We start from the raw sequence: 26,699 nt of genomic DNA, 5'->3' as shown, positions 1-26,699 counted from the left end.
ACAGAGGGGCAGGCGAGCTGAAAGCCGGAGCTATGAGAAGGCTGTGAAACTGCAAGGAATAATATTCTTTTTCCATTTCAAACACTCATTCCAAGCACTTGGCATACTTCCACAGGAAGCAAATTCATGCATTAACTGGTATTCAGCTGCAACCGTTCATGCGAGAAAAAAATTCATGCCAGTATAAAAATAGCAACACCTCATCTCACTATCATTTTAACTTCCCTGCCCAAATTTCACATTTATGTGGGGGGAAAATACACACATTTTAGTCTCTGACATGAATAACAAGATATAAACATCCCTATAAAAAAAGCCACTGAAACACATACTCATGCCTCCGAAAGCTGAGCTTCAGACAACACTGTTCCATCAACAATATAAAGCTGCCACATTTTCAATCCAAGCCCTCAACGCAAGCCCTCAACCTGCACCCTCTTCCCAACCCTCCCTCAACCTGAACTTCTGACAGAAACCCCTTCCTTTGGAGAAGCTTTGAAAGAACTGACCTCAGAAGCAAAGCTTTGACAGTGTATGAATAACTCCCACCTATCACTGGGGAATGTGGTGGTCTGCATCAGAGCCACAGACAAACAGCAGCACCTGTAATAAAGGTTCTTCCCATGCCCTTGCAGAACCAAAATGGAAACCAACCCCTGAAAAAGACCCAAGAACTGAGGGATACTCAAGGGACAGTTTGAGCCTATGCAGGCATTTTTTGCCACCCTGAGCAAGTCACCTGTCAAGTCTTCCTTACTGTTATATCTATTCAGCAGAGACAAAATAAAGGGATCACATAACCATCAAGGAGATGATACCACTGAGCTTCCCAGAATCACCCTCTTCCCTCACTGCCAAAATCCCCAAACGTCACACCTGAACAACTGCAGCCCCCTAAGACTCTCCCTCAAGTATCTGAGGTAAGCACCACCTAAGCTACTTAACAAATTACTTACAGGGCCACTCAAACCACAGCTACCTCACCACAGCCCTGAAAAGCTTAGAGGGGTTACGTTCCCTCTGACCCCCCAGACTGTGCCACAGGCTCGGTAGCAAGAGCTACAGAAATAGCATTTTGGAGTTTTCCTGAAGGACAGCTCAAGGACTCTAAACTTCCTTGGATAAGCACATCCTGAGGATCATCACCACAGACTCAGGAAGATCCTTAAACACGACACAGCCAGCTCTGACGGATTCAGCAGCGAGAACTACGGAAGGCAAAGAACTCAAGTAGTACAGCACAATGTAGTCCTGCAATAGCTGCTGTATCAAGTTGTTTCACCTTGGTCAATTCAGTAATTAAAAAGTGGGAAGTACATGAAGCACGACTCTGCTCTGAACAGATTTTAGCCCTCTACCTGAAACACAGCTCACTGGCAGCAGCACCAGCATCTGCAGACAACTTGTGCATCACTGAGAAAGGACTGGAGTCCTGCTGTGCACTGTTACATCCTATTCCTCACTGCCCTACTTTCAAGGGACTAATTATTCTCTTAAGCCTTGTTTAAGGAAGGTGAGCTCCCAAGAAAGAGAAAATCCTTCTCTAACAGTTAATCACGTTCCTTTTCCACCGGACTTACCTTTTGCCTTGACTGTCCAAGGATAGATCTGACTAATTCTCAATACAAGACACTCCTAAACACACCATGAAGCACCTTGTTACACTGACAGATCCACAGCAACTGACTCGGATTCTTGAAGCACCTTCCTTTAAAAGGACACCTAAGGAGAAGGTGAAGACCTAAAAGAAACCCCAAAACCCTCAGCTGCTAAAAACACAAATGCATTGTTTCAGTCCTATCTCCGCAAGAGTGCAGGTTGAAATCCCAAAGATAATAAATTATCTTTATCACTGATTAACTTTTCACTAGGGGCTTTTCCACACATTAGTTGCCTGCAGAGTCTTCAGGGAGAAGTACCTTGAGCTCTCTTCTCACAGCTCAATAAGCAGCCATTTCTATGTCACACTCAGACTTGGCTGCAACAGACCGTGATCCTTCACTCATCCTTTGAAAAGGGAGTTTAGCTTTGCACAACTAAAGGTGGAACAACTTCTCACAAATACTTTTTCTGGACTATTTCCCCCATTCCATTTGCCCGGCCTCATGCACTGTGTCCAAGTTTCAGCTCAGAACTGTGCACACCCATTCATTTCCAGCTGAAACGAGTTGTTTTTCTAAGGATTGTAGCTCAGCACAGCTGAACAATGGAAACATGACATCCCACTCCCAAATGGACAAAGCCAGCAGCAACAAAGCTCTGGGCTGAGCTGTGGGGCCTTGCCTTCACCCACATTTCCTAACAGCACCGCCCAAGTGTGTCCATGCAAAAGCAGCTCTCTCCGATCTGAGCACACGATCCTTTCTTGCAGTGCAGCCAGCCCTCAGATCAAAGCAGCTCCTCTAGAGCCCATGCCAAGCAAGCTGCTGAACTTAGCAACCATGCAGATCCAGAGGAAAAAGAGGACAGGCATTTACAGCTCATCGTGTCAGTCATAGGCAAAACCGTGTCCTACCCCTCAACCAGAACCATTTATAGCCATCCAGAATCAATTTCCCAAAAGGAAGCCTCTGCATGGTGAGTTTTCCCTGACAGAGCATGCTGCATTTTTAAGGTTAAGAAGAGACAAACCACGGACTTTTCCAGTCTCCAACAATAAATGCTCTAAATTTTTACACTGAATGTGCCAGAAAGCATTTCCCAGCCAGCACAGACCTCCAGCAACCAGCCTAGTCAGCTTGGCTGCATTCCTCCTGCATCCACAAGTGACTACAGCAGTAGTACAGCAGCTACAATTCCCATAAGGAGCTTACTCCTGGTTCCTAACTGCTGTCAGATGACTTATTTCTGTCTGTTTCCCAATTCTGATCCTAAAGTCAAACTCATAGTCAAAACAGAGGACACCTCACATGCTCATTTCCACCACAAAGCTTCCAAACAGAAGACAGACCTCCATCCCATGGAAATTTGACATGCAGACAAGCTACCAAGTCAACAGCATTTTGCTTCAACAGTATCAGAAGACAAGTAAGTAATCCGTGTTTGTCCATGCAGCTTCATCCCCACACACAGATATAGAGATAAAGAGATTGGTCAGACCACAGGAGGAGACAAACAACAGGAGCAGAAACAAAGGATCTGTTATCTTGCATGATGAAGTTATTCTGAATCCTTATGCCCTCTCCTACAGACTCAAACACCGCATCTTCCCAGCTCTAAGGAACTCCCTGTCCTCCCCACACCTTACAAGGGAACAGCTCTGTTTTCTCCTGGGATGAAGCCCTCCCTATAGCATTTGCAGAAACTCACCACTAGCACCCACCTGTGCAGGACCAATTTACTACTCAAACTGGATATGGGGTGAGCACAAACCTGATGCTTCAGGGAATTCCCCTTCCCAACCACAAAGCCATTCAGTTACCAGCAAAACTAAGAAAAAAATACCTTCCCTGCCTCATGGACAAGTAAATTTTATTTTTGTAGTAGTTCTTTGAACATTTTCTCATGCCCAAAAACCACCTGGAGGGCTTTCTCTACAACAGCTGTCACCCAACTGTGATGTCTCAAAGCTTTAATAACTCCTGTACAACATCAGGTTAACACCAAGCAAGAAGCAAACACACACCCACTTTTTTTTAGTCACTGAAAGGATGATCTACCAACCCCAGGACAACAAAATGGTATTTTGCAGTAGGAGCACAGTAGGTTGATGCAGTGCTGAAATGAACTGTGGCAAAAAATACTGTCACCCAAGACACACACAAGCCCTGTCTGTCCCCTCCGTGGCAGCAGACTGCCTCCTTGCCTGTGCTCAGGCAAACTAAAATCTACTTGGGAGGAAAAGACATGTCAGTGGCAGACATCCATCTCTCCCAGCAGTGCAAGGAAGAAAAGCTGTTCTCCTCCCACTCCAGTCTGCCTGCTTTGCCCACTATGTATAACCCACACTCCCCCTACAACTGTGTTTCTCCCCCACAAGACAACAGCGCAGATTAAAAGCCTTCAAAACAATACTGAAAGCACACCCAGGCAGCGTTTCTTCCTCCTTGCTCCTGCAAAAAGGAAATCCTCTCAAAACCTCAATTCTGATCACTCCTGCACACACCCTGCCATGTGTATTTCAGGCACCAGGTCCACAGCCACCCAGAGGACACACAAATTTATTCAATCAGTCACTGTGGCCACTGAGCATAAAACACAGCGAGCAAGTGGCCTCAACTGCACAGCACCAGTTGGGTTTCAAACAGAAATAGTTTTTAGCTGCCCACATGTTTTCTTACACAAATTTGGCAGGCAGTCCTTCCCTTCTGTAAGTGGTTTTGCTCGGCTGCTCCTCACAACAGCAAGCAAGCGCTCTGCTCTGAAGGATGAGGCAGCAGAAGGGAAGGAGGACATGTGGAGGAGGGACAGGATGAACACACAAACAGCTACTCTGTTCCAGTCCAGCTCCGAATTCCCTTTGGCATGAATGAAACACTGACGCGTGCATGGGCTTCTACACAGCAATACAGCATCTACTGGTGAGCAGATAGATTTTAAAAAAAAAAATGGCAGGAATGCAGGAACAAATTTTTTCATCAAGAAACGCCACGTGTAGCTCGGCTTAGTCAGAGCTTTCCTGTCTCATCATCAAAGCAATTAGGAGCACCAGTTCACTGAAAGGTCACCCTAGGAGAGGACTCTATCCCTCTCCTCACAGTCTTAATGCCCAGCACAATTCCAAGGTCTGAAAAAGCCAAAGAAATGTGGTTTCTTTGCCCCACAACTCATCTTTCTTGACACCAGGCTCCTTGTCTCAAACCATGTTACGCTAGGCGACTGATGGACAGGAGATGCAGACTCTAATGCACAATAGAAACAAGAAATACAACGCAACACGGCGGAAATTATTGCTACCAGAAGGAGTCAGTTTTCAAATATCTGTCTAATAATAAAAAAGACATTGTAGATGTTGCAGACATGTGCATTTTGACTGCAGCTGCCCCAAAGCTTAAGTGCAACTGTGAAAGCTTCCAGTGTATGAAGGTTTAGCTACCATTTCCCTCACCTTTACTTCCCAAGCCAGGAAACAGCAAAGACACCAGCCCAGCTGCTACTGCCTGAAATTCACCATCACAGCAGAACCTGGAGATCAAACCCTACGTAAGATTCAGTTTATGGCAAAAACCCCTACAGAAACCCCTTTTTTCTTCCTGTGCAGATGACTTCTATCAGAACTTGCTTTTATCCTGCCTCCACGAGTTCTGCAGCCCACATCCAATTTAACCTATCAGGATCGGGAGGGGATAGGAGAAACCAGAGGTCCTTAGAGGACATCTGCATTTCTTCATGCAATTATCTTGCTGAAATAATTATTGATATTAAAAAGTGCTGATATCCCTCATCATGCAGCATAACCAAGTTCACATATTAAGCAGAGACATTAATAATATTAACCAAATATAGTTTGGGAAGATATGACTAGTTAGGTCATGACTAGCTTTGAAATTACTTCAAGTTATTCCAGTTCAACTCATTTGTATTTACTCCTGTCCTATAAAGCCAAACGAAGACATGGCTGTGCTGCTGTCCCAAACCACCAACCGCACTCACACACACAAAAAATGAACCCAACAAAGGAGTGAAATGAACCCGCTGAATCGTAATGAAGATTTCCTTCCCTTTTTTGGCATTTACGAGGCAAGTATTTTTTTCAATGAAGGAACCAGTATGGCCTAGTTCACCAATCTTCTCCTACGAGGAGATGTGAAAGGATAAAGTTACAGCAGGAGACAGATTCAGTATCTGATTAGAATTCCTATTGTTACTGCCTGGGGAACTGAGCACAGAAGGAATTATTTCTAATAATTTCAACTCATTTGGTTAAAATTCTGACAAGCTTGACAGTCCCTGAATTCTTCCTTCAATACAAACTACTGTTAGGCATATCTAATAAATGAGTTACAATTTTTTTTGCTCTATTTGGCACACCCAACTGAAAGCTGCAGCATATTGAAAGGGTTTGAACAGTTTTTAACATATGGTGAATGAACAGACTTGTGAAGGTAGTTAAAGCAAGACACAAGTATGATTAAGTCCAAATATATCTATTTTCCCCATCTTATTAAAAAGAGGTTTTATTTTAAAAAAAGTAAATCAATGCTTAAGGGCACAGACAACAAGTTTAAGTGGAGTCTTTGCTTTTCAGTGTTTGCTTTCCATGTTAGATATAAACACCACGTGTAAATTTCCTTGCAACCAACAGGACAATTTCAGTTTCTACTCTCTCTTTAATGCTTCCCATCACATCTGCTCCATGAAGATATTTAATCTTATTTATTCCATATTTACATGGCCATTAAGTGACAGAGAACCACTATTTATACCAGCCAGTTCCCTGGATTTCCTTCTTGCAGAATTCTGATGCCAAGGCAGTGCAGCAGGTTGTTTGGAGTGTGGGTTTCAGCTTTAGAGCATGTGACTTCCTATCAGTCAACACAGCCAGCAAATTCCAGGGAGCCAAAGATCTGAAGAGATTTCAGGCACATGCAGAAAAAAAGTAACAAGTACCTTGGCGGTGGAAACAACCTCTTTAAACATTTCTATGAACATTTAAAGACAAGGTGTATGAAGAGGCGGGAAAAAAACAGAAAAAATCTAAATAAATCCATCTGTCTGAAATATCCCTCTCAATTCTCTCACTGGTTTTTGATTAAGGACTTCATTTGAACCAAGAGCTTAAAAGATGAAGAGCCTGGGTCCAAAGAGACCTTTGCTGATCAACTGATCCCACCTGCTGGTCAAGTCCTTGGCTAAGACTTCCCACCTAGGAAGACCCTCACTGGCAGACACAACCACTGAAGGATACTGACCTTTTGAACAGTTACCCAGTTTGAAGTCAGTTACTTACAGGTTTCTCACACAACAATTGCATTTTCGTATTACTGTTACTGAAAGAGATACAGCAATAAAGCATAAACAACAAGAATGGCTTCAAATTATACCATTAAGTCTTAACCTCTCCCTGCAAGTCAAGAAGAAACAGGTTAAGGCTCAGAGGAATTCTATCCATGCAATTTCCTGTCCCGTTTGGGGCTGGAACTAGAAGTGGACCAGACTAAGTAATGGTGCCTCAAGGAAAGGGTTACTACAGCAGGGCCCCCACTTACTTGGAAATAAGGCATAGAGAGGCTGTCCTGACAGCCCATGAAAACTGCAACAACTCAGCTGGATTTCCAACTGGACTTCAGAGGGGAGTGAGACCTCCATGGACCCCTCTGAGTCCCTTCCAACTCAGGAGATTCTACGGTTGAAATCACCAGGAAATACTGGAGCACACAGCAGCCAACACCAACTTCTTATGGGCAAATTCTTTTCAAAGACAAGAAAACAGGTAAAAAGTAGACCAGATAAGATTACTAAGAGAAACTGTGAGAAAGAAAACAGGGAAAGGACTAGCCTGTTTAAGAGCTGCAAGGTGGGAAAGCTACCAATGCCCCAACACCGCAATATAATGCTGATTTTAATCTTCAGACCAAGAGACGACAATGTTTATATATATTAAAAGACTTGGCCTGTTAAAGAAAAGAGAAATGGCCTCACAGAGGCCCCCCTGACCTCTGAACGTGCACTGTAGACACGATTATGCTCCTCAGTGTTTGCTCTCCCTTCCAGCAGTGCTCCATGGAGCACCTGTGTGCTCACACTGAGCAGTCTCTGCTCTCTGAAAATCTCGTGGTCACCACCTGAACTGTGCTCTGCTGTCCTCACTGTGCTTCAGCTACACAATCCAAAGTGTAGCACCTGATCCTTTCATCTTACCCCACTCTCACCTGCACCATTGGCAGCCACATACAAAGCAGGATCTTGGGCATTATGAAATTATCCCCATGACTCCAGTATGAAATCAAATTAAAAACCCCTTCTGCAGTCAGGAAATACTCCCAGTATCACAGTAGCAAACAAGTTTTTCTCACAGTGATTTGGAGTTCCAGGTCAAAATAGGTAGAAGATATCCACCTTAAGCTAGAAAGCTGAAGGACACAAAAGCACTAAGGACATGAAGCAAGCCCCACGTGTGGGCCCGTGCTAGAGCCCAGCGTGTCTCCCTAAAGCCAAGCACAAATGAGCTTTCAGAGAACCTGAGGATCAGAGCACATGGCTGATGCTCTTGACAAGTCTCAAATCAACACAAGGAACATAAATTTACCTCTCCACTGTCATAAGCTTCCCAAGTGGATTTCTGAGCTATGAGCCTGAGTTCAGTTCACAACACAGGCAACATCCTCATCTGTCAGAACCGAACTTGCCTCCTATTCTCCCACCCAAGTACTGATCTTGACTAATTCAAGCACCAAAACCACAACTACAGGTCTACACCATACCAAGGTCTCCTCTAATGTCACTACTCCTTCCCTGGCACATGCAAGCCAAAACCTGAACGCTTAAACCCACACAAAAAGCCTTGTGTCAGTGAAGCCCCCCATCAACAAACAGATATGGTCAGGACACAGGAGCCAAAGAACCAAGTGAACAGCAGCTAACCATAGGGTAACCCCACAGTGCTGCCATTTGGCTCCCCTGCATCCCCACACAAAGCTTTCCACACCAGATTCAAGTGACAGAGCTGAGACAATGCTGTCTTCAGCTGAGAGCAGCAAAGCCAGCTCCACTTCTGCACCACCAGCACCTTCTCCGAAGGTGGCCTGAGCACAGGGCAGCCAGGACGCTGTGTGAAATCCTCTGGGCTGACAGCCATGGCTGCCTGCAGCTGCATTACATTTGCTCCAGACTTACTTTTGCATTAGCATTCTCAAGGGATTTTGGCCCCTGAAGCAGCCCTTGCAGCAAGGACCTCTAACACCATCTGAACCGCGGTCTATCTGGCAAGTGAACATAACCAGCACACTACAGAAAACACCCTTTTTTCTGGTTTGAAAACATAAGCAGCTTAGAGGGAGAACGTTCTTGAAGATTTTATGAAGAGGCAAGGCCTGATGATGACTCCAAACTGAACCAAATACTAAGCAGCACCCATTATTTTCAGAACAACAGAGATGACAGATCCGCTGCCCAAGCAAGAGCAGTTCTCTCCATCTCCACACTGCTGCCTTTGAATGAGCACCAGAAACTGCTCCATGGGAGGAAAAAAAGCCCTGAAATGGGAAAATAAGACACTCGCTGTAAACAGACTGTTGGAAGTCACAAGAGAAACAAGTTTGGAGGGAACTCTAAATTGTCCTTCAGGACATGGCTCCCAGTGATGTGCTAAGAAACCATGAACAGATTGCACTGCTACCAGAGTACCTGGGAGATTCATGAACTGACTCAGCCATACTTCACACACATCTAAAGCCAGGCAAGCCAGGCCTGACTCCTGAGGATGTTTTTTACCTGGATCCAGCTGGTGTTGAGAACAGGAAGTGAAAGTGTGACAAAAGGATCAAAAGAATAGCCACCGCATCCCACTGAGAAGCAAGGTGTAATTGCTCATTTATTTCACACAAGTCCAAATTCTGTCATTCTGACAAAATTAACTTCCAAACTGGACTACTGATAAGCACCATGCACCTTATTAATTTGACATACCATGAAGTTGCATATGGCAACTGTGGTTAAAGTAAAGAACAAAAAAAAAAAAAAAAAAAAAAAAAAGGAAAAGCTTTCAGTATGCAGTGAAGCAAGTGAAGTACTGAAATATTTATTTGATGGCACAAAGCCCAGTTCACAATTGCTCTTCCTCCCTGCCCACACAAACCCAGCCACACACACACATATTGGTGAAAATGTCTTGCTCATACACCTGTGCCAGTTTATTCAGCACAAAGTGAACAGCTGAGTTAATATTCTGGATGTAATTATGTTAAACAGTTCCAAAGTCCACACAGAGGTTAACAGCAAGTATTCCTATTGATCAAAAATTTTTGGGTAACCTAAGTGTGGCTACCAGAGGAAAAAGACTACAGGACAAGCACTGGTGGAAGCACTATTTTGTCAGAATTCTGACAGCAGCTTACAAGGCTGCAGCTTCTCGTGACAATAAAGAATGCATGCAAATATTCTGACAAGTCATCTGGCACTGTTTTCGCTTGCAAAACCTGAAAAACCACAGGAACAAGAAAAAGGTATTTCATAAAATGGTTTGGAAGATCATCTCACTCCAGCCCCCTGCCGTGGGGAGGGACACCTTCCACTGTGCCAGGTTGCTCCAGGCCCTGTTCAACCCCGCCTTGGACACTTGCAGGGATGGGGCAGCCACAGCTTCTCTGGGCAACCTGGGCCAAGGAACATTTCCTTGAACTATTACAGCAAATATAACCTGTAATAGAGACCTGCTTCACTCCATGACTTCCTGGCTGGCCTCTCCATTTGGCTGAAAGGTTAATTCCAGCCTACCCTCACAGGAAGAGATAATGCCATTTATTTCATAATAAATTACTGCTGCAGAGAGAGATCTACTTCTGTAGAGGAAGCAAGAACAGGCTACATTTAGACAACTGGAAATGCAGTAAGAGGAATTACATACTGCAACAAACATGCCTCTCTGCTCTGCTGAGACCCCAGCTCGAGTTCTGCCTCCAGCTCTGGAGTCCCCAGCACAGGAAGGACATGGAGCTGCTGAAGAGACTCCAGAGGAGGCCACCAAGGTGATCAGAGGGATGGAGCCCCTTGGCTGTGAAGAAAGGCTGAGAGAATTGGGATTGTTCAGCTTGGAAGAAAAAAAGGCTTCAGGGTGACCCAATTGCAGCCTTCCAGCACCTGAAGGGAACTTGCAGGAAAAAGGAGACGCTCCCTACAAGAGTGTGTAGTGACAGCACAAGGGGGAACGGGTTCGAGTTGACTGAGAGTAGATTTAGGTATCAGGAAGAAATCCTTCCTGTGAGGGTGGTGAGGCCCTGGCACAGACTGCCCAGAGAAGCACTGGCTGCCCCTGGATCCCTGGAAGTGTCCAAGGCCAGGCTGGACAGGGCCTGGAGCAACCTGGGATAGTGGGAGGCGTCCCTGTCCGTGGCACAGGGCTGGAATAAGATGATCCTCAGGGTCCCTTCCAACCCAAGCCATTCTGTGATTCCACGATTCCACGAAACGGAAACACTGGCAACAAAGATTAAAAGAGAGAGAGTTATGGCAGGCAGCGACTGAAATCCTCGCGAATGTGACCGCAATGTCACCCCCAGGGCTGCGCGTCCCGCACCCCTCCCGCCGGGGGGGAGCGCCGCTGCCCGGCCCCGTCCGCCCGGGCCCCACCGAGCGCCGCAGCCCCAACGGCCGGGCCCGGGGGGCCGGCCCCGCGGCCCCCCGCCATCCCCGGGCCCCCTTTGTTCGAGCCCCGGCCGTACCTCCAGGATGTCCTCCAGCACGTACGCCTCCATCGCGGCCGCCCGCGCCCCGCCTCACCGCGCCGCCGCCATGCCCCGCCGCCCCCTCCCTCACGGCCGGGCCCCCCCCGCCGGCGGCACGGGAACAGGAAATGGACCTGTTCCACCCCGTGCGCGCCCGGCGCCTACCACCGCGTGCGGAGGGGGGCTGCGCGCCGCTCCCCAACGCCCGCCCGGCGCCCCGCTCAGCGCCGCGGGGACGGAGCCAGGGAGGAACCGAACGGAAAAAGCCCGAGCAGAACCAGCCCGTCTGTACGTGCCCCGCGGATCATTTCACCTCCTTCCCCGCCGCGAACTCGCACAAGCCCCAGCCCTTGGGCTAGGCAGATCCGTGCCATGCCACATTTGTTTCTGTGCTGTGACCTGCCTTCCCACTAGACTAGAACCTCCCGAAGCTCTTCCGAGTGCTGCTCCATCAGCTACCCGCATCCCTCCCTCCTCCGCCCAGCTCCCGGCTGGCAGGAATTCCAGAAACAGCCTGTGACAGCAGCAGAAAAAGGTGCTGACCGCATGGAGCAAGGTCTGCACAAGGCAGCTTTGAGAAACATCATCATCCAGATGAGCGCCCACCTCTTACCTACACACTCTGCTTAACCCAAAACATCAAACGGGCCAAAAGATGCTATCTTACATATTCCATAACCCTAAGTGACAGTGATACCAATTCTGTACGCAGCAGGTCAAAATCACTGAGCAATCATATCTGCAGCTCTCAAAATAACTCATTTTCCAGTTCAAAACATCCAGCATAATAAATCTCATCAACCCCCCAAAAATCTCCTCTCTCATGATGTCCTTTCAGCAGAGCACAAAGGAGTCCAACGGCTAAAAGAATTAAATTCACATGTTTAGATGAAGAAACACTCATAGTAATCACTTATTTTAACTATCTTTTCCCAAAAAATACTAATTGTTAAAAACACTCGCTTAACAGCAAGAATATTCTCACCTGGATTTAAAAAGCTGGCCAGACTGGCTAGTAACATCACAAAGAGACATTCCAGTTGATCATTATAAATTTTAGGCATAGCTGCATTCTTCCATTTTGAAATGTTATTTAACCACCAAGAATGGGAATTACATCCTACTCACTTATTACAAAGCCCCTCATTTCACACAAACCCAACACCTGCCCAGGCTGTCCATTTCCCCACTCTTTTTCCACTTTAGAGAACACCCCAGATTTTACAGTTTTACAAGAACTAATTCAAGAAGACCCCCAGAACAATATTCCACTCTTCCTCTGGAGTCAGGATTTTAGCGTGGCATTTCCAACATCCCCAGCAGCCCCTTGCAACTGTTCCCATGTACATGAAATCCAGAAATAATGCACAAACATTAGCCCAAGTACAAAGCTGTCCCTGACAGCTTGAAGGATTTCTTTGTATATAGATATATATATATATAAAAAGGGAAAAAACCAGCCACCACCTCCCACATAACACTCATGTCTCAAAAGACAAGTTATTCAGTCTTCTGAGCTTCAGAAGAATTAACAGATACCTTATATCACACCAAAAACAAAAAAAAAAAAAAAAAAAAGAAAGAAAAAAGAAAAGCTTAAAGCACACAACCCAGCACTGCGCTGGAGATACTTCACACATGACACCACTGAAAACATTTTCAAATGCAAAGGCAGCGTTACTCAGGAACAAAAGCAGCTGTCTGCTCCACACAGGGCAAACTGCACAGCATGGGCTCCCCCAGATCCACAAATCAAGCACCAGTTTTTCAGGAGAAGGAGGAACACAATCACCTTCAGAGCTGAACCATTTCCCCTTCTGCTGGGGAAACCTGCCTGCAACAGCATCACTTCAGCTACAAACCCTACCCCAAAGAACAACTCAGAGCTTCTCTTACACCACCAGAGATGTGAGGACTCGGGTTCTATGTGTGAGCCATGTGAAAAACCTTCCTGGCACTGAAAGCAAGTCACCCTCAGCATTTGTTTGAGGGCAGCAAACAAAACATCGCAAATTTTACGCTCAGAACCTCAGTACCCAATCCGTTCTCCTCTCCCCTGGCCCTCCTTAATCTGCAGCTCCCTGGTGCTGGCTTGGAAAGAAGCACTTGCTTGCAAAATGAGATCTCAGACTTTGTTTCATACTTCAAAAATATTTACAGCATGGAATACTAAATTCTAAAAAGCCCATCCCCACTTCTTGATGTTTTACTGAAGATCTCATAGTGGTGTAAAGTCAAGGCTTTAACACATGCTTCCGTTCTATTCCTGAAAAACAAAGAAAGAAATTAAAAAAAAAAAAAACTTTCCAGGGAAAAGCCAAAAGAATATTTAGACCCTTATGATTAATTTCTTTTGTATTTCTACTGTGTGATTTTGGGTTTCACACACAGGTCAGGAAACACATCTTCAATTCTGCACAGGTAAACACAAACCCATTTCATCCTCACCTTCAAGTCCAGCTCTAGGAATTACTTGAAGCAGCTGATTAGCAAAGATAATGTGTTTTATCTCTTCAAAACATCTCAGCTCCTCCTTGAAAGCCAGCAATCTTTATTTAGCCTTATGCTGAAGGGCACGATCCACTCAGTGCCCTCATCTGTCACCATCCACTGCTAAAAATCAGCCTGCTCTCCTGATCAAGAGGCACCCTAAAACCACTCAGCTGTCTGAGCTCTGTCCATCCATCACGTCCCTTACACCCTGTGAGCCTCAAACACACAAACCCCTCCTGTTCCCCACAGAAGGCGGCAGAGGAAACATCTGAAGCTTGAGGAGACAGAATTAAAAGCAGGGAGCCAAGTCCTGTTTGCAGCTCCTTGGAGCCGAGGGGAATGCTGAGAGTGTTCTGAGAAAAGCAAAGCCAGGGATGGGTACGAACCAAGGCTGGCTTGCTCAGCACTGTGCTCCCCACACAGCACTGCTAACTCTGTGGAAATGACCAAGGGGAGCATCAAACCCTCCACAGGACCCAGCTGCTGATGCACAGCAGAGCTGGGCAGGCCCAGGAGCTCACAGGCAGTTTTTAGGAAGATCTTCCATCCCAACCTTCCGGTAGCACGCAAGCCACCAGCAATTCCGAACTGGATCACATCACCCTGAGGCACAAGCATTTCAACCATTGATCCGAGACAGATTCTGGCACCCAGAAATGTCAGCATTGAACAATTGATCAGACAATTCCCACTCTCCTATCACAAAAGCACATTGTTATCTTGTTACAGCTGATCGAGCAGTACTGATCACCAACTGTCCCAAAGCATACAAACACACTTTTTTGTGTGTGCTTTCAGTGTCAAGGTTGGGCTGTTTAAACCCTGTCCCATGCAGCTACTAACACCTTATTCAGCAAGATCACGAGGTGCACTAATTATTAAAAAACCCAAATCATTCTGAGAAGAAAAAAAGGAAAGTTGAAGACAGACCCTCAATACAGAACCAATTATCAGTTATAGCCTTCAGCAGGCATTCCCTAGTACTTCCCTTCCCAGAAGTAGGTACACAGTCAGACAGAATCCTAAAGCTCCTGAGACAATTAAGACCAAAAACCAGAGTGGGTTTCCAGCCCACATTCTGTGACATGCTGATTACCTGCTAGAGTGCCAGGAGGAAAACCCCAAACTCCTGTCACACAGAACACCTTGGAAACCGGGGTACCTATCACACTGAAAAATCCAAACAAGATACACACACAAGATGGGCATTTCACACTAATTAGAAACACCCTTGAAATCAGAAGACTCAGTTATTTCACCAAGGGAAGAATTCCATCATTAAAACCTTCAAATGACCAAGTTTGCTCTTCTGATGAAACAAAAAACCATGACAAGATACAGGAGCAATTGACAGTCTACAAGAAAAAGACTCAGTGCAAGAATATCCACACTGATTTTTCAAAGGCTGCTTCAAACTTGTGTTGGGCCCAATTCTTCCATTTTTAGAGTGATGATAATCCCACCTACGTTCATTTTGCTGGACTGAACCCAGTTCTTCATAGCTGCTCTTCGAATAAAAACAATTTTTCAAACCCCTTTACAACTAAGCCAGAACTGAATGTTTCCCCAAACAGCTACCCCTAAGGGTACTCACTGCTCCAGATAAATGCACTAGGATTTATCAACCTTCATTAGGAACTATAGCCTACAACTTGCAGCTCTCCATCATATCAGCATAACCATCAAGGCACTAAACACATTATTCTTTGCTACTTCTTTTCAAAGCACAAAAACCTTGTTATACCCCAAAAGCACCAGCTCTGCTTTGGGGCAGCTGGCATCAGCCACCACTTGGTGCAATTTTTAAGGTCCCTTAGTTCTATGTTACTACAAAACAAAATGAGTTTTAAGCCCACTGTTTCAGGTTCTCCCTCCAGAGAGATTGATCCAGCTCTAGATCCTCAGTGGTTACATAAAAACAAGTCAGCCCAAACCCAAACCTCAGGCACTGCCTGAAGTCATGACCCCCATCTGTTTTTTCTATTTTCACACTGTATATTGGTTCCTTTTACTTCACTTCTTGCAGCAATCACCGCTCTGCAGTTGTCAGCCTGACTAAACTTCCAGCCTCCTGCAGGCAGATGCTTCAGTGAATTCCAAATAAAAGAAATCTACTTTCTTCCTTTCATTTTCATTATTGTGGTGAGGATGTGCAAGGATGATGGGCTTCAAGCATATAAATACTGAAGACACTTTCATTCTGATTTTTTTATTCCCTCAGCCTAATAGTTCAACGTCTCTCTCAGAGCATTTCAGACTTGGCTGCCAAAAGCTGCAGCAGAGTTTTCACATGAGTTTTACAGTCACAAGATGATCCTTGCTGCCCATTGTCATTACCACACCCCCCTCCATTCAGCTCCCTTATCTCCCACAGACAAGGAAACTTTGATAACCAAGCCGCATATTTTTCTTCTCTAACAACCATGTAACAACTTTTTTAGACCATCCAAGACAGTTTCCCACTCCAAAACCAGTTTTCCTGCCAAGACAGATCTTTCATTTCTCTCCAGCCTATTCTTCCCTTGGCCTAGGGCAGCAGCAAGGCATTCCAGACCCTTCTGACACATTCAGTGTTTGCTGTTCAGCCAGTGCCACTCCTTCTGGTCAAGGGACAAGGCTGGAAAGCATGGAATTCTATTCCTTATGCTATCCATGAGATCTAGGTTTTCCACAGCTCCAGAAATGCCCATTTAAAAGACTGCATACACAGAAAAGGTCTCAAGCCTGAGTGTTGAGAGACTAGGATAGTTATGACCTGTCTGATGGAGTAACTTCCACAATTCCCGTCAAAAAGGCCTCCTCCACTCTGCTCTCCCTGAACAGGAGCACTCTGCTGGGAAAGCTGACTTGGCAGCTTGCATCAATGTCAGGATGTGGTGGGATCAGGGGACATAAGGACTCCATGCCCAGAGAAGCCTTCTCAAAGAGGTGGAGCCCTCCTCCCAGTTATAGCTGGGGAAATAGGAATTTCAGCATTCCAGCTGCACTACCATTTCATAGAGAATTTCTCATTCAAGGGTCGATAGAAAAAGGTGATTAATTCCCCAAGTGAATTAAGAGTTAGCACCATCATGCCAGAAGTTAACAGAAACACAAAGATTCACCACCAGATCATACAATCTCAGCCAAAAAGCACTCACTTTATAGCACTTTTCCCAGGAACCTGAAGACAGGGAATGTCAAAAGTAAGCTCTGTCTGGAGGGAGACTGCAACGCTCTGGTCAAGAGTTGGGAGCTCATCAGCCTCACTTTATCAGCAGCCTCTTGTTGCTACACCATCCATCTTGAGCCAGGAGCCAGAGGCACAATATAAAAACATTTCTGAATGTTTTTATTATTTATTTTATGTTTTATTTATCTCTGTCTAAATGCATCTGACACCTGGGCAGAGTTTTACAGCCCAGCAAGCAAGCAGTACGCAGGCACAGAGAGAGACAAACCCCTTTCATCAGCCAGGAGCCTTCCCCCCGGTCAGTGCTTACATCAGCCCCATTCTTCTGGATTTCAACTTCCTAAGGCAAACCTAAGCATGGAAAAGGAGCAAAGAAAGTATCTGTACTCATCCACAGCACTGCCCTGAAGATGAACTGAACTACAACATCACTAAAAAACAACCATGACATGATAGCTCCTATGATTTTTGCTATGGAGGAAATGCCCAGTGCAAATCCAAATGCACCTGACAAGAGGGGAAAAGGGGAGACAAAATTACACAAGCATTACAATGTACTTGATGTTTCTTTCTTTGACAAAACTCTCAATAATCAGAGTTACTCAGCTGGCATCTGCAAATTCACAGACTAAGATGGCTGGAAAACCTACTCCTTTCATTGACAGCAATATCAAGCTTGGACTTCAGAACAAACTGGATAAGACTGAAGAAGGAAAAATATATAAACTGAATAAAAAATGAGAGACTAACGTGATCTCTGGTTTTGTTGAGTATGGTTGTTCATTTCCTTTTTCATCTGAGGTTACCTGGAAGATCAGAACAGACTGGGGAGCACACAGCACAACTCCCAGCATTTACTAGCAGTGTAGCTGGACCAGCAGCCAGACAGAAACACTTCTAGCTGAACGCTGGAGCTCAGGACCCCCTGTTCCCCATCTCCTCTTTGCTGGGCCTCCAGAAATAAAATCACAAGTTCAGTTTATCTCACATTACCAGAAGATACCACATTTAACTGCAAACACCTGCCCTTAATTCAAGGGTGCTCACAGTAAGAGCCTGACTTTAGCCCAAGACTAACCCTAAGGGCATCCAAGAGTCCAAACCAAAAATACTTAAACCCTCCTCAAACCCCTCATGGCTAAACCCCTCACTGCCCCAGCAGGCAAGCTGAGGCCCCTGTCAACCCAACACTCCCCTCCCACAGAAGAACCTGCTTCCCTTCCCCCACATTTAAATTACATCATGCACACAGAGCCTGACAGAATTATTTTACCATGACCAAGTCTCCTAAATGCTGTGGGAGTTGACAAAAAGTTTTTTAAAAAAACTAAATATCTTCTGGACAATAGTTTTGCTATAAAAACAATTGCTTGAGTTATTTCTATTAACAAGTATTCCAATGGTTTTTGGAAAGGCTGTGTGCTCTGTGACAGCCAATTCTGGATTACAATGAAAGCCACCATCGAGGACATCTGCCTTGCTTGAGAACACTTTGGCAATTTTTTAAAATATAATTTAAAAAAAAAATAAAGTTCTTTCAGTTCTACTGGTAACCTTACTTCAAATGCAGTTCACTCAAGCAAGTGCTTATTGGGTGTCCCTACTTCACCCACTTCTTCAAAACCAGTAAATTATTATTAGTCTAAGATTTTTCTAGGTCTAGCTCAGGTTTTGGCCACACTCTGATGTAACTGAGCAGCACCGGGCCACAACAGCTCCAAAGCACAGGGCAATCAGCATCCCTACCAACTCTGATAACAGACAAGGCCCCTGCACAGCTGTGCCACCAGTGCTCAGCTCCAGCGGGCACAGGAGAGACATTCCCTGCTCTGGGCAGAGGGAAGCTCTCAATTCAACCCATCACACTGGGCCTTTCTCTAACCCAAGTATTTCTGCAGAAGCCAGCTGTGGTGAAGGCACTAGCATGTTTCTAAAACCCACCTCCAACACACTAGTAAATTTTCACACCCTGAAGACACAAGTGCATTTAGAGACTGACTGCACACAGAACTGCAGACACTTCTCCCCTCATGCAAGCTCCAGAAAAGGCCTTTTCTGAAGTTCAGCACAGAAAGTTGCCCACTATATTTATCCCCAAGGAGTTCTTTGATCAAGCTGATTCTCCACAAAAAATACCAGCATGCTGTTATGCCAGCTTTCACTTCTGCTAGTGACAGGGATGGACAGAAGGCATATGTTCATCCCTGGAGCAGACTGCAACATTCAAAGTGCTTTTTTCTTTAAGCCAGCTTGGGTTTTTGTGTTATAATTATGATCACAAGTGTGACTTTTTTAGTCAGTCTCCAAAGTGACTCCTTTGTCACACTGCACTAAGTGACACAAAAGTGATGGTGATAACCAAAAGGCTGCAGTATTTTAAAGAAATCCTGCTTAATTCTCTCTTTCTTGACCAAATACCAGAGACAAAAGTCAGCACTGATTTTATCTGAAGAAGTTCTAAGTATTTTTTTTTTTTAACATGAAAAAAAAAATTTCTGTGTGATTTATCTGTTCCAGTCACTTCCAAAGAGAAGATCCAGAGGAAGTGTCAAGACGACTAACTTGCCCTTGAGGACAAAAATTCTCACTGAGCTGTACCATTCTTACCAACTGGAGTCCTCAGAAACAATGCAAACATTTTCCATGACAGGGGTTCCCATGAATTATCCCACCAAGGGAGGCAGTGCTCACCCTCCCACCCTCCTCCCTGCCTGAGTTCCTGCTCTTGGCTGTGTCAGCACAAGCTCCTGTGCCTGACAAACTGGATCCAGGAACTGATCAACTGGAAATGCGTTTTTTCCCTTACTGAGGTTTTTTTTCAACGACATCATTTCCCCAGTGGCTGGGAGGAGCACCAAATGCCTTTTTTTTTGCCTTCCTCCAAGCCCAACTCCCCCAGCTTCAGTGGGATTTGTACCCACGCTGGTGCAGGGGCTGAACAGCGCCGAGCACTTGAGGAAAAAAACTAAGTCACATCATGATTTGAACATTTCAACTTCATTAAAGCATTGTTCCCCATTCTGTGGAGGAGAACAATCTGCACCTGCAGAACAGCATCACGAGGAAAATTCCACTGGCAAAGCATTTCAGGACAAGACTGAACAAAAGGCAAGAATACCTGAAGTCTGGAGATGGGAAAGCTCCAGGACAGGAAAACACGTGAGTCACCTGCCAGACACAGATGCACAAGGGAGCTCCAGCCTCTCCTTCAAGTGTTTGGTTTTCTTCTTGTGTGTGGGAAGGACTGGGAGGTACAGCTGGGAGGATAAGAGCGACCTTCCTCCTCTTATCTCTGAATCATTCCCTGCCCAAGAAGGGGGGTTCAGATACTCCCTTTCTGCTGGACTGCAGTCCCCAAAACTGCTCCTGCACAGCTGGACAGATGTACACACTCTGAAAGAAGCATTCCTTGTACAACAGCACAAGGCAAAGCAAACCCTAGACCAAATATGAGGCAGCCCCCTCAGCAGATGTTAGTATTACTGAGTGCAAAATGTCTTTGGTTTTAACCAAAAAAATAAAGAATCTAGACACTTTCTGATTGTTTCAGGGTAAACTTGAGGAGCATGGAAGCAAAAAGCCCAAAGTGATATTCTAAATAGCAATATTTCATCATATTTCTTAATGTTCCAACATCTTTCTAGCTCTGAGAAGCTGCTTATTTTGACGCATTATCCACTCCTGATGATTAATACCACGTAAGTTATAGGGGTGGGGCAGGGAGAACCATAAAATCAAGGTTTACTTCAGTTATTTCCTAAAATATACCATTATGCTCCAGGAATTTGAGGATGCAGGTAAAATACAGAAGAGGAATGACTCCTACACATCAAACACCGGGAATCTGAATTTGTCAAAAACTGCTTTGGGTAATGCCAACAGAATCACCCTAATGACAACATGCAGCCCAAAATAAAATACTGCAAGCACAAACAAGGATGCATTAAAGACATGCTTGGCTTTGTGGCTGATTTTTAGCCTGCTGTATGACTATTACCTCATGTGAAAATAAGGTGACACAACAGTTAAGTAATACCTCCATGTGGCTTCAGCTCTTTGCACAGTCATGAGCATAGGACAGCCTAAGGGGGATAACCCAGCTGAAAAACATCTGGAATACTGAGATAACCTCTCCCAGTACCCACTAAGACAAAGCACTGCTCAGTGCAAACACAGAGGAAATGCTGCCCTTCATTGGCCAACAATGGATTTTTTTCCTCCAGAATTCCTGTGGACTCTGCACAATGCCTGGATGGAGGTCACCACAATTCCCACACTACCACCAAGACACGCTGATATTCACTGCCAATTTGACATTAAGGAAGACTTTTCCCCCCAAGTACACAGGTTAGCTCAGGGACCTTACCCAAACTATTTGCCAGCATTAGTCCTCTCTCACCAACAGCTTTCTTACTCAACACATCCAAAGTTATGGATGGGACAAAGGAAGTCCCACACAGGTGCAGGAGCTCGACAGACACAGCACATCTTCAGGATGTCATCTCAGCTGAGTCACCTACAAAGCCACACCATCAAGAAACCAGAAGCACAGCATTTCAGGAAAAAACACACCATGTCTCCCCAGGCAGCCATGGATTCTGCTCAGATGGTCCAACTACACTAACAGCAAATTTAGGCAATTTTTATTTCACACCAAGTTAGAAGGGCTTGCTCCCTTTAACCTCCAAAACAAAGGCTTCTTACTTATCCTGGATCTGCAGCATTGATTTTTCAATTCCTAAACCCAACTGCAAATAAGCTACATCCTAAATAAACACCAACAGTTTTGTCTGAAAAACACGGATAAATGGGGAAAAAAACCATACACACACGATCCCATTTGCCTTCAACCTAGACAGATGAGGAAATTCTCTCAGCTAAACCCCTTCCAGAGAAACCACTCTCCTTACAGAACTGAATTACTGGCTTAAAATGTGAGGTGTTTGGCTCCAGAATTATGTTTATAAAGGACATTTCCTGAAGAAATATCTAAGGAAGTAAACAAATTCACATGGTGCCACCAATATTGAACTCCACCTTCTGCAGTGGTCACTTTCTACAGGGGGGTTTCTTTTTCAACCCCGATATTCACTGACTGCTTGAATTAAACAAAGCACACAAAAATAGAGTAATATTTAACAATTAAAAGAAAAAAGCATCAGGGCTAACCAACCTGATTTTGCTGGAAGCTAGTCCAGGAAGAGTAAGGAAGGGATGTTAAGCAGTTTTGACTAGTGCTTCCTGGGGTCACCTACAGCAGGTTTCACTACTCTGAAACCTGGTTGCAGGATTCCCCTACCAACAGCCCCTGGGATAAGTGATGCTCTTGAAACCACACCAGGATGCCCAAGTTTCCAGACTTAAATCTGAATCCAAGGAATTCAGAGTAGCTTCTTCTGCACAAAGAAATTTTAGAGGACTGGTGGTGTTGTGTTGTTCCACTTACTTCATCTTAGTAGCTCAGTTCAATTACTATTTCAATAGCAGCTGAAAAAACAAAAAAGAGCTTTTACTTCCAGGAGGCCCAAGTGAACCAAGAACACTTACAAAACAGCCAAAATATCTCAAAAAGCATCCTTTGCACAGGGCAGTGCTTCCAGGTATAGTGAACTGAAGATTATATTATGGAAGGCTAATTTGCACAGCATGTAAGAATCCAGCCACAGAGAAGGTAATAAATACACACAAATTCAAGGTGGATCTACACCTTGGATCATCACAAGATTCATGGACAAGACCTAACTTACAAATTCTTAAGATGGATATAAAGGGCAATTATAAATTTCACTGCCAGCAGCCAACATCCTTCACGTTCAAAGACTTGAAATAAGCTTGTAAACAATTTTTATGACACAACTAAACCTTTCAGTGTCAAATTAGAGAAGCCCTAATGCACTCTGGACACTAAGTTTCTCAGCAGCACCTTGCTACAAGAACCTGCTCATTTTTTACACTATTTCACTAGGAATGGAAGTGTTGAACAAAATCTGCACATCCAAGAACATGTGGAAGGAACCTGCAAACTGACATTCCATGCTATGTAACTCCTACTGTCATTCCTGTCATACCTCAACATTCCTCTTCCTGTATACCGAGAAAAGTTGCCATTTTTTAACAACTGTTTTGTAGGGAAAAGGCAATTTATCTTTTGCAGACAACACTGGACCCCAGTATCTACAGTTCTGGGGTTTTGCTAATTTGCTGCAATTTAAAAGATCAACCTTGGAGGTTGCCATGAACAGTGTCACAGAAACTCATTAGGTTGTTGGTATGAAATTCCCATTAAACCTCTCCCAAAGCTCTCCACAGTGCCTGTGTTGCCAGGCTGAGATCTGATGGAGTTTAGACATGGATGAAATCAGCTGATCATAACTCCTGATTCCATTCCCTCAGCTCAGCAACACCTGAGCTGAACAATGTCTTTCTGCTCCTGGGGTTTCTGTGACTCAGGATGCACCAGGTTTCCCTTCAGAACTCCTTGGACTTGTTGCTACAGTACTCCTGATTTTTAGAAGCAGCCTCATTAGCAGTCCAATCTAGAAGCACTCTGCTTCAGAGATTAGAGAAGTCTTATTGTATTAAGCATGGGAAGGGCAAAAAATAGCCTAAGACAAACTATCTTAAGTTTACAGAGATAATGAAGGGAACGGCTGGGAGGGAACACCAGCTTCTGCAGCATTCCCACAGTAGTTTCCATTCACAGCAAAACCAGCAACTTGCACTTCTTGGTCTTTTTCACTTTATGTGCCTTCCACGTTGTCCGTGGTCAGAAGACCAAAATCAAACTGCAGAGCTGGGCACAACTCAAGAATATGTGAAATAAAATTAAATTTTAATTCCCAAACAACTAAAAAGCCCTTTGTTCCTACAGTGGGATTTATTTTAAAGCTTCTAAAAGCCAAAACCAACCACCAAGTTCCTTTCAGACAAGGAAACCTCTCTTTCACTGAGAACACCCAAAACACTTTTCCTCTCCAGGAGCTGCTGGGAACAATGTTCAAATTGGATGCTCTGCTCCACTAATCAGGCCATCCTCATGTCCACATTCCTAAAAACTGTGACTTCAGCTGTGCATATTCTTCAAGCTGCACTCTTTTATCCTGAAGTCACTAGGAGAAAGACTAGAACAGATTTTTGCAAGCAACCTGCATGATCAAGAACAATTACAAATGAAGTATGTGGCATATATTTTGTTGTGAATCCTGAACTTCATCCTCTCAGTATTACTCACTTGCTCGCTTAGCCCTGCTTAATATTTAATCCCAGACCACCCAGCCTGGGAAAGCCCTCACTTAGGCTAAGATGGAAACCATCAGGGAATCTTGCAGATGCCCACACTGCCTTCACAAATTGCCTACATCAGTAGCTATAGCACAGGTCACTCTGTCAAAGAAAAAAAGTGAACTGTTCTGCTGCCTCATGACATTTAATGATCAGCGCCATTCCTTCCTCTCTGCAGGCCCCAAGTAATGTGAAATAGGTGCCTATGGCTCTGAGGGCACAGCAAGAGGGCAGAGGCTCACCTCACCTCACCCACTACCTCTACTCCTCAGCTGCTTCTGGCCTTCTCTGCCCCACACACAATTCCACCTGGAAGCTCCCAGTGCAAGGAGCCCTTGGGAAGAATGGCTGTGGACCACCAAATAAAACCTGCCTGTGACTCCACTAGCAGGCCTCGATTGACACAAATTCTGTTGAATGTTTCCACCACACGCAACTGATCTCAGGGCTTGTCAACCTGTCAGCCGATACACTGAAGTCACTGCAGAGCCTCCATCCCTTCAGCACACAGCACCGCAGCAAATCCCAGAGGCCTGCGCTCAACAGAGCTCTCCAAGCACCTGTGGGACTGCTGGACAACATAGTTCAGCAGCAAAGCAGTCATCCTACAAGTCTTACACCATAAAAACTTCTACCTACACAATGCCAGAAACCAGCCCCACAGAAAGGAGAGTACCGACTCTCTGAGACACGCTCACTACGGGTAATTTATCTCCAACAGCTGGATAAAATGCTTCTTGTATCAACTTCAGCAGGAGTGAAATGCAGAGTGCTGCTTAACTGTGGAAAAACCTATCACCATCCCAGCCCAGCCCTTCCTTGAACCTATCAGACTCTTCCTTCCTGCCCAATTTCTAACAGAACTGTAGATATACCGCTCGAAAGCCAAACCGCTTAGAAACCGAGTTCAAAGAAAAGCTAAAAAACTTCAAGAAAACTTTTCTGCAGACACTACTCAAAGAGAAAAAAAAAAAAAAAAAAGTAGAAGTGAATGCTCAGCTGGGGAGGTAACAAAATTAAAACCATGCAACAAGGCAACCCTGTGTGACTACATATGCAAATAAGGGGCTTCCAGCCTTATCAGCGTTTTCCAACGATACCTACCTGAAAATCCTAACCCAGACCAAACCGAGTTATTAATGCTTCCTGTTTCTGCATTGCATGGAACCAGGGCGGCTTTCAGGTTCGGAGAAAACGCCACTCACCAGTTCAACACCCTTGGCTCTCCGGCAGCCTTCGCCTGGCTGCACCTTCACCTGCTTCAGCTGCACCTTCACCTGCTTTACCTGCGCACTCTCTCCAAGAGGACCTATTCCCACCGCTGGGCGCGCCAACACCTTCCCGGCCTCGCAGCTAGCGCTCCGGCCTGCCTCCGGAGCCTCATCCCGGCCCTGCCAGCCAGCAGCATTCCCACCGCTCGGCTCTCCCTCTCCCGGCTCCCGTGACCATCGCAATACAGCACATGGCACACAGCACCTGCAGCAGTCGCCGGGCCTTTCCCTTCGGGATAAAGCCACACCAGAGAGGAAGGCGGTCGCTGGCTGCGGCTCGCAGGGAGCTCCCGACCCCTGGGGAAAGCCGGGGGGCGCTGGCCCCGCATCCCGGCGAGCAGGGGGGCCCGGGGCTGCTTCCCGTGGCGGGAGCGAACGGAGGCCGGGATCGGCCGTGCCCCTCCACGAGGCGCTGCCCCTTCCCGGCTCTGCCGCAGGGCCGAGGGCGGGGGAGCCGGGAGCGAGCTGGAATTATGAAACCGGATCAGCGGGGAAACCCCGGGGGCCTCCCCCGCGCCGTACCTCGGAGACCTCCTCTTCCTCCTCTTCCTCCTCCTCGTCTTCCTCCTCCTCCTCCTCCTCTTCCTCGTCGTCGCTGCCGTTGTTGCTGCTCTCGCTGCCGCCGCCGCCGCTCTCGCTGCTGCTGGCCGGCCGGGCCGCCCGCCCGCCGCGCTTCGCCTTGCCCGGCACCGCCTTCTTCTTCAGCAGGAGGTCGCACACCCGCACCAGCCCGGCCGCCCCGGGCCCGCACGGCGACGGGGGCGCGGCGGGGCCGCTCGGCCCCTCCGGGGGACCGGGCCCCGCTGTGGCGCTGCCGGCCTCGCCGCCGCCGCCCTCACCGCCTCCCTCCTCCGCCGTCACCGCTACCGCCGCGCCGACCGCCTTCTCCATGGCCGGAGAGGAAGGAAAAGGAGGAGGAGGAGGAGGAGGAGGAAAAAGAGGAGGAGGCGCCCGCGGCCGCCGCTGCCTCGGTCACCTCTAGCGCCGGCGCCGCCGCCGCGCCAACTCTCGCGATACTTGCGGCGGCCGCCGCTCGCGCCGCTCTCGCTCCCCTCACGCGGCGCGCGCTCGCGCTCTCCCCTCACGCCGCCCTGCTCCCGCTCCCCTCGCGGCCCTGCCCCGTTCCCGGCAATGGAACAGCGGCGGCGGCGGCGGCGCCCA

General features: G+C 46.2%; 1 protein-coding gene across 4 annotated transcripts in view; it reads right to left on the bottom strand.

The window, feature by feature from the left end:
• The window catches only part of ANKRD17 (ankyrin repeat domain 17), a 67,457-nt gene extending 40,758 nt beyond the window's left edge, over positions 1-26,699 (bottom strand). For 2 of the 4 annotated variants that reach the window (XM_050973360.1, XM_050973361.1), the window contains exon 1: positions 26,061-26,699. In XM_050973360.1, the coding sequence (XP_050829317.1) occupies positions 26,061-26,429 (369 nt within the window). In that variant the 5' untranslated portion in view covers positions 26,430-26,699. Of the gene's footprint in view, positions 1-11,318; positions 11,417-26,060 lie in introns of those variants that run through there. The other 2 variants (XM_050973362.1, XM_030239600.2) reach the window with 2 other exon arrangements.

This window comes from Serinus canaria, chromosome 4 (assembly GCF_022539315.1).
Source record: "Serinus canaria isolate serCan28SL12 chromosome 4, serCan2020, whole genome shotgun sequence".
In the NCBI taxonomy this organism is placed as follows: Eukaryota; Metazoa; Chordata; class Aves; order Passeriformes; family Fringillidae; genus Serinus; species Serinus canaria.
The sequence above is the reverse complement of the archived record's forward strand: the minus strand, read 5'-3'. Positions and strand labels throughout refer to the sequence as shown.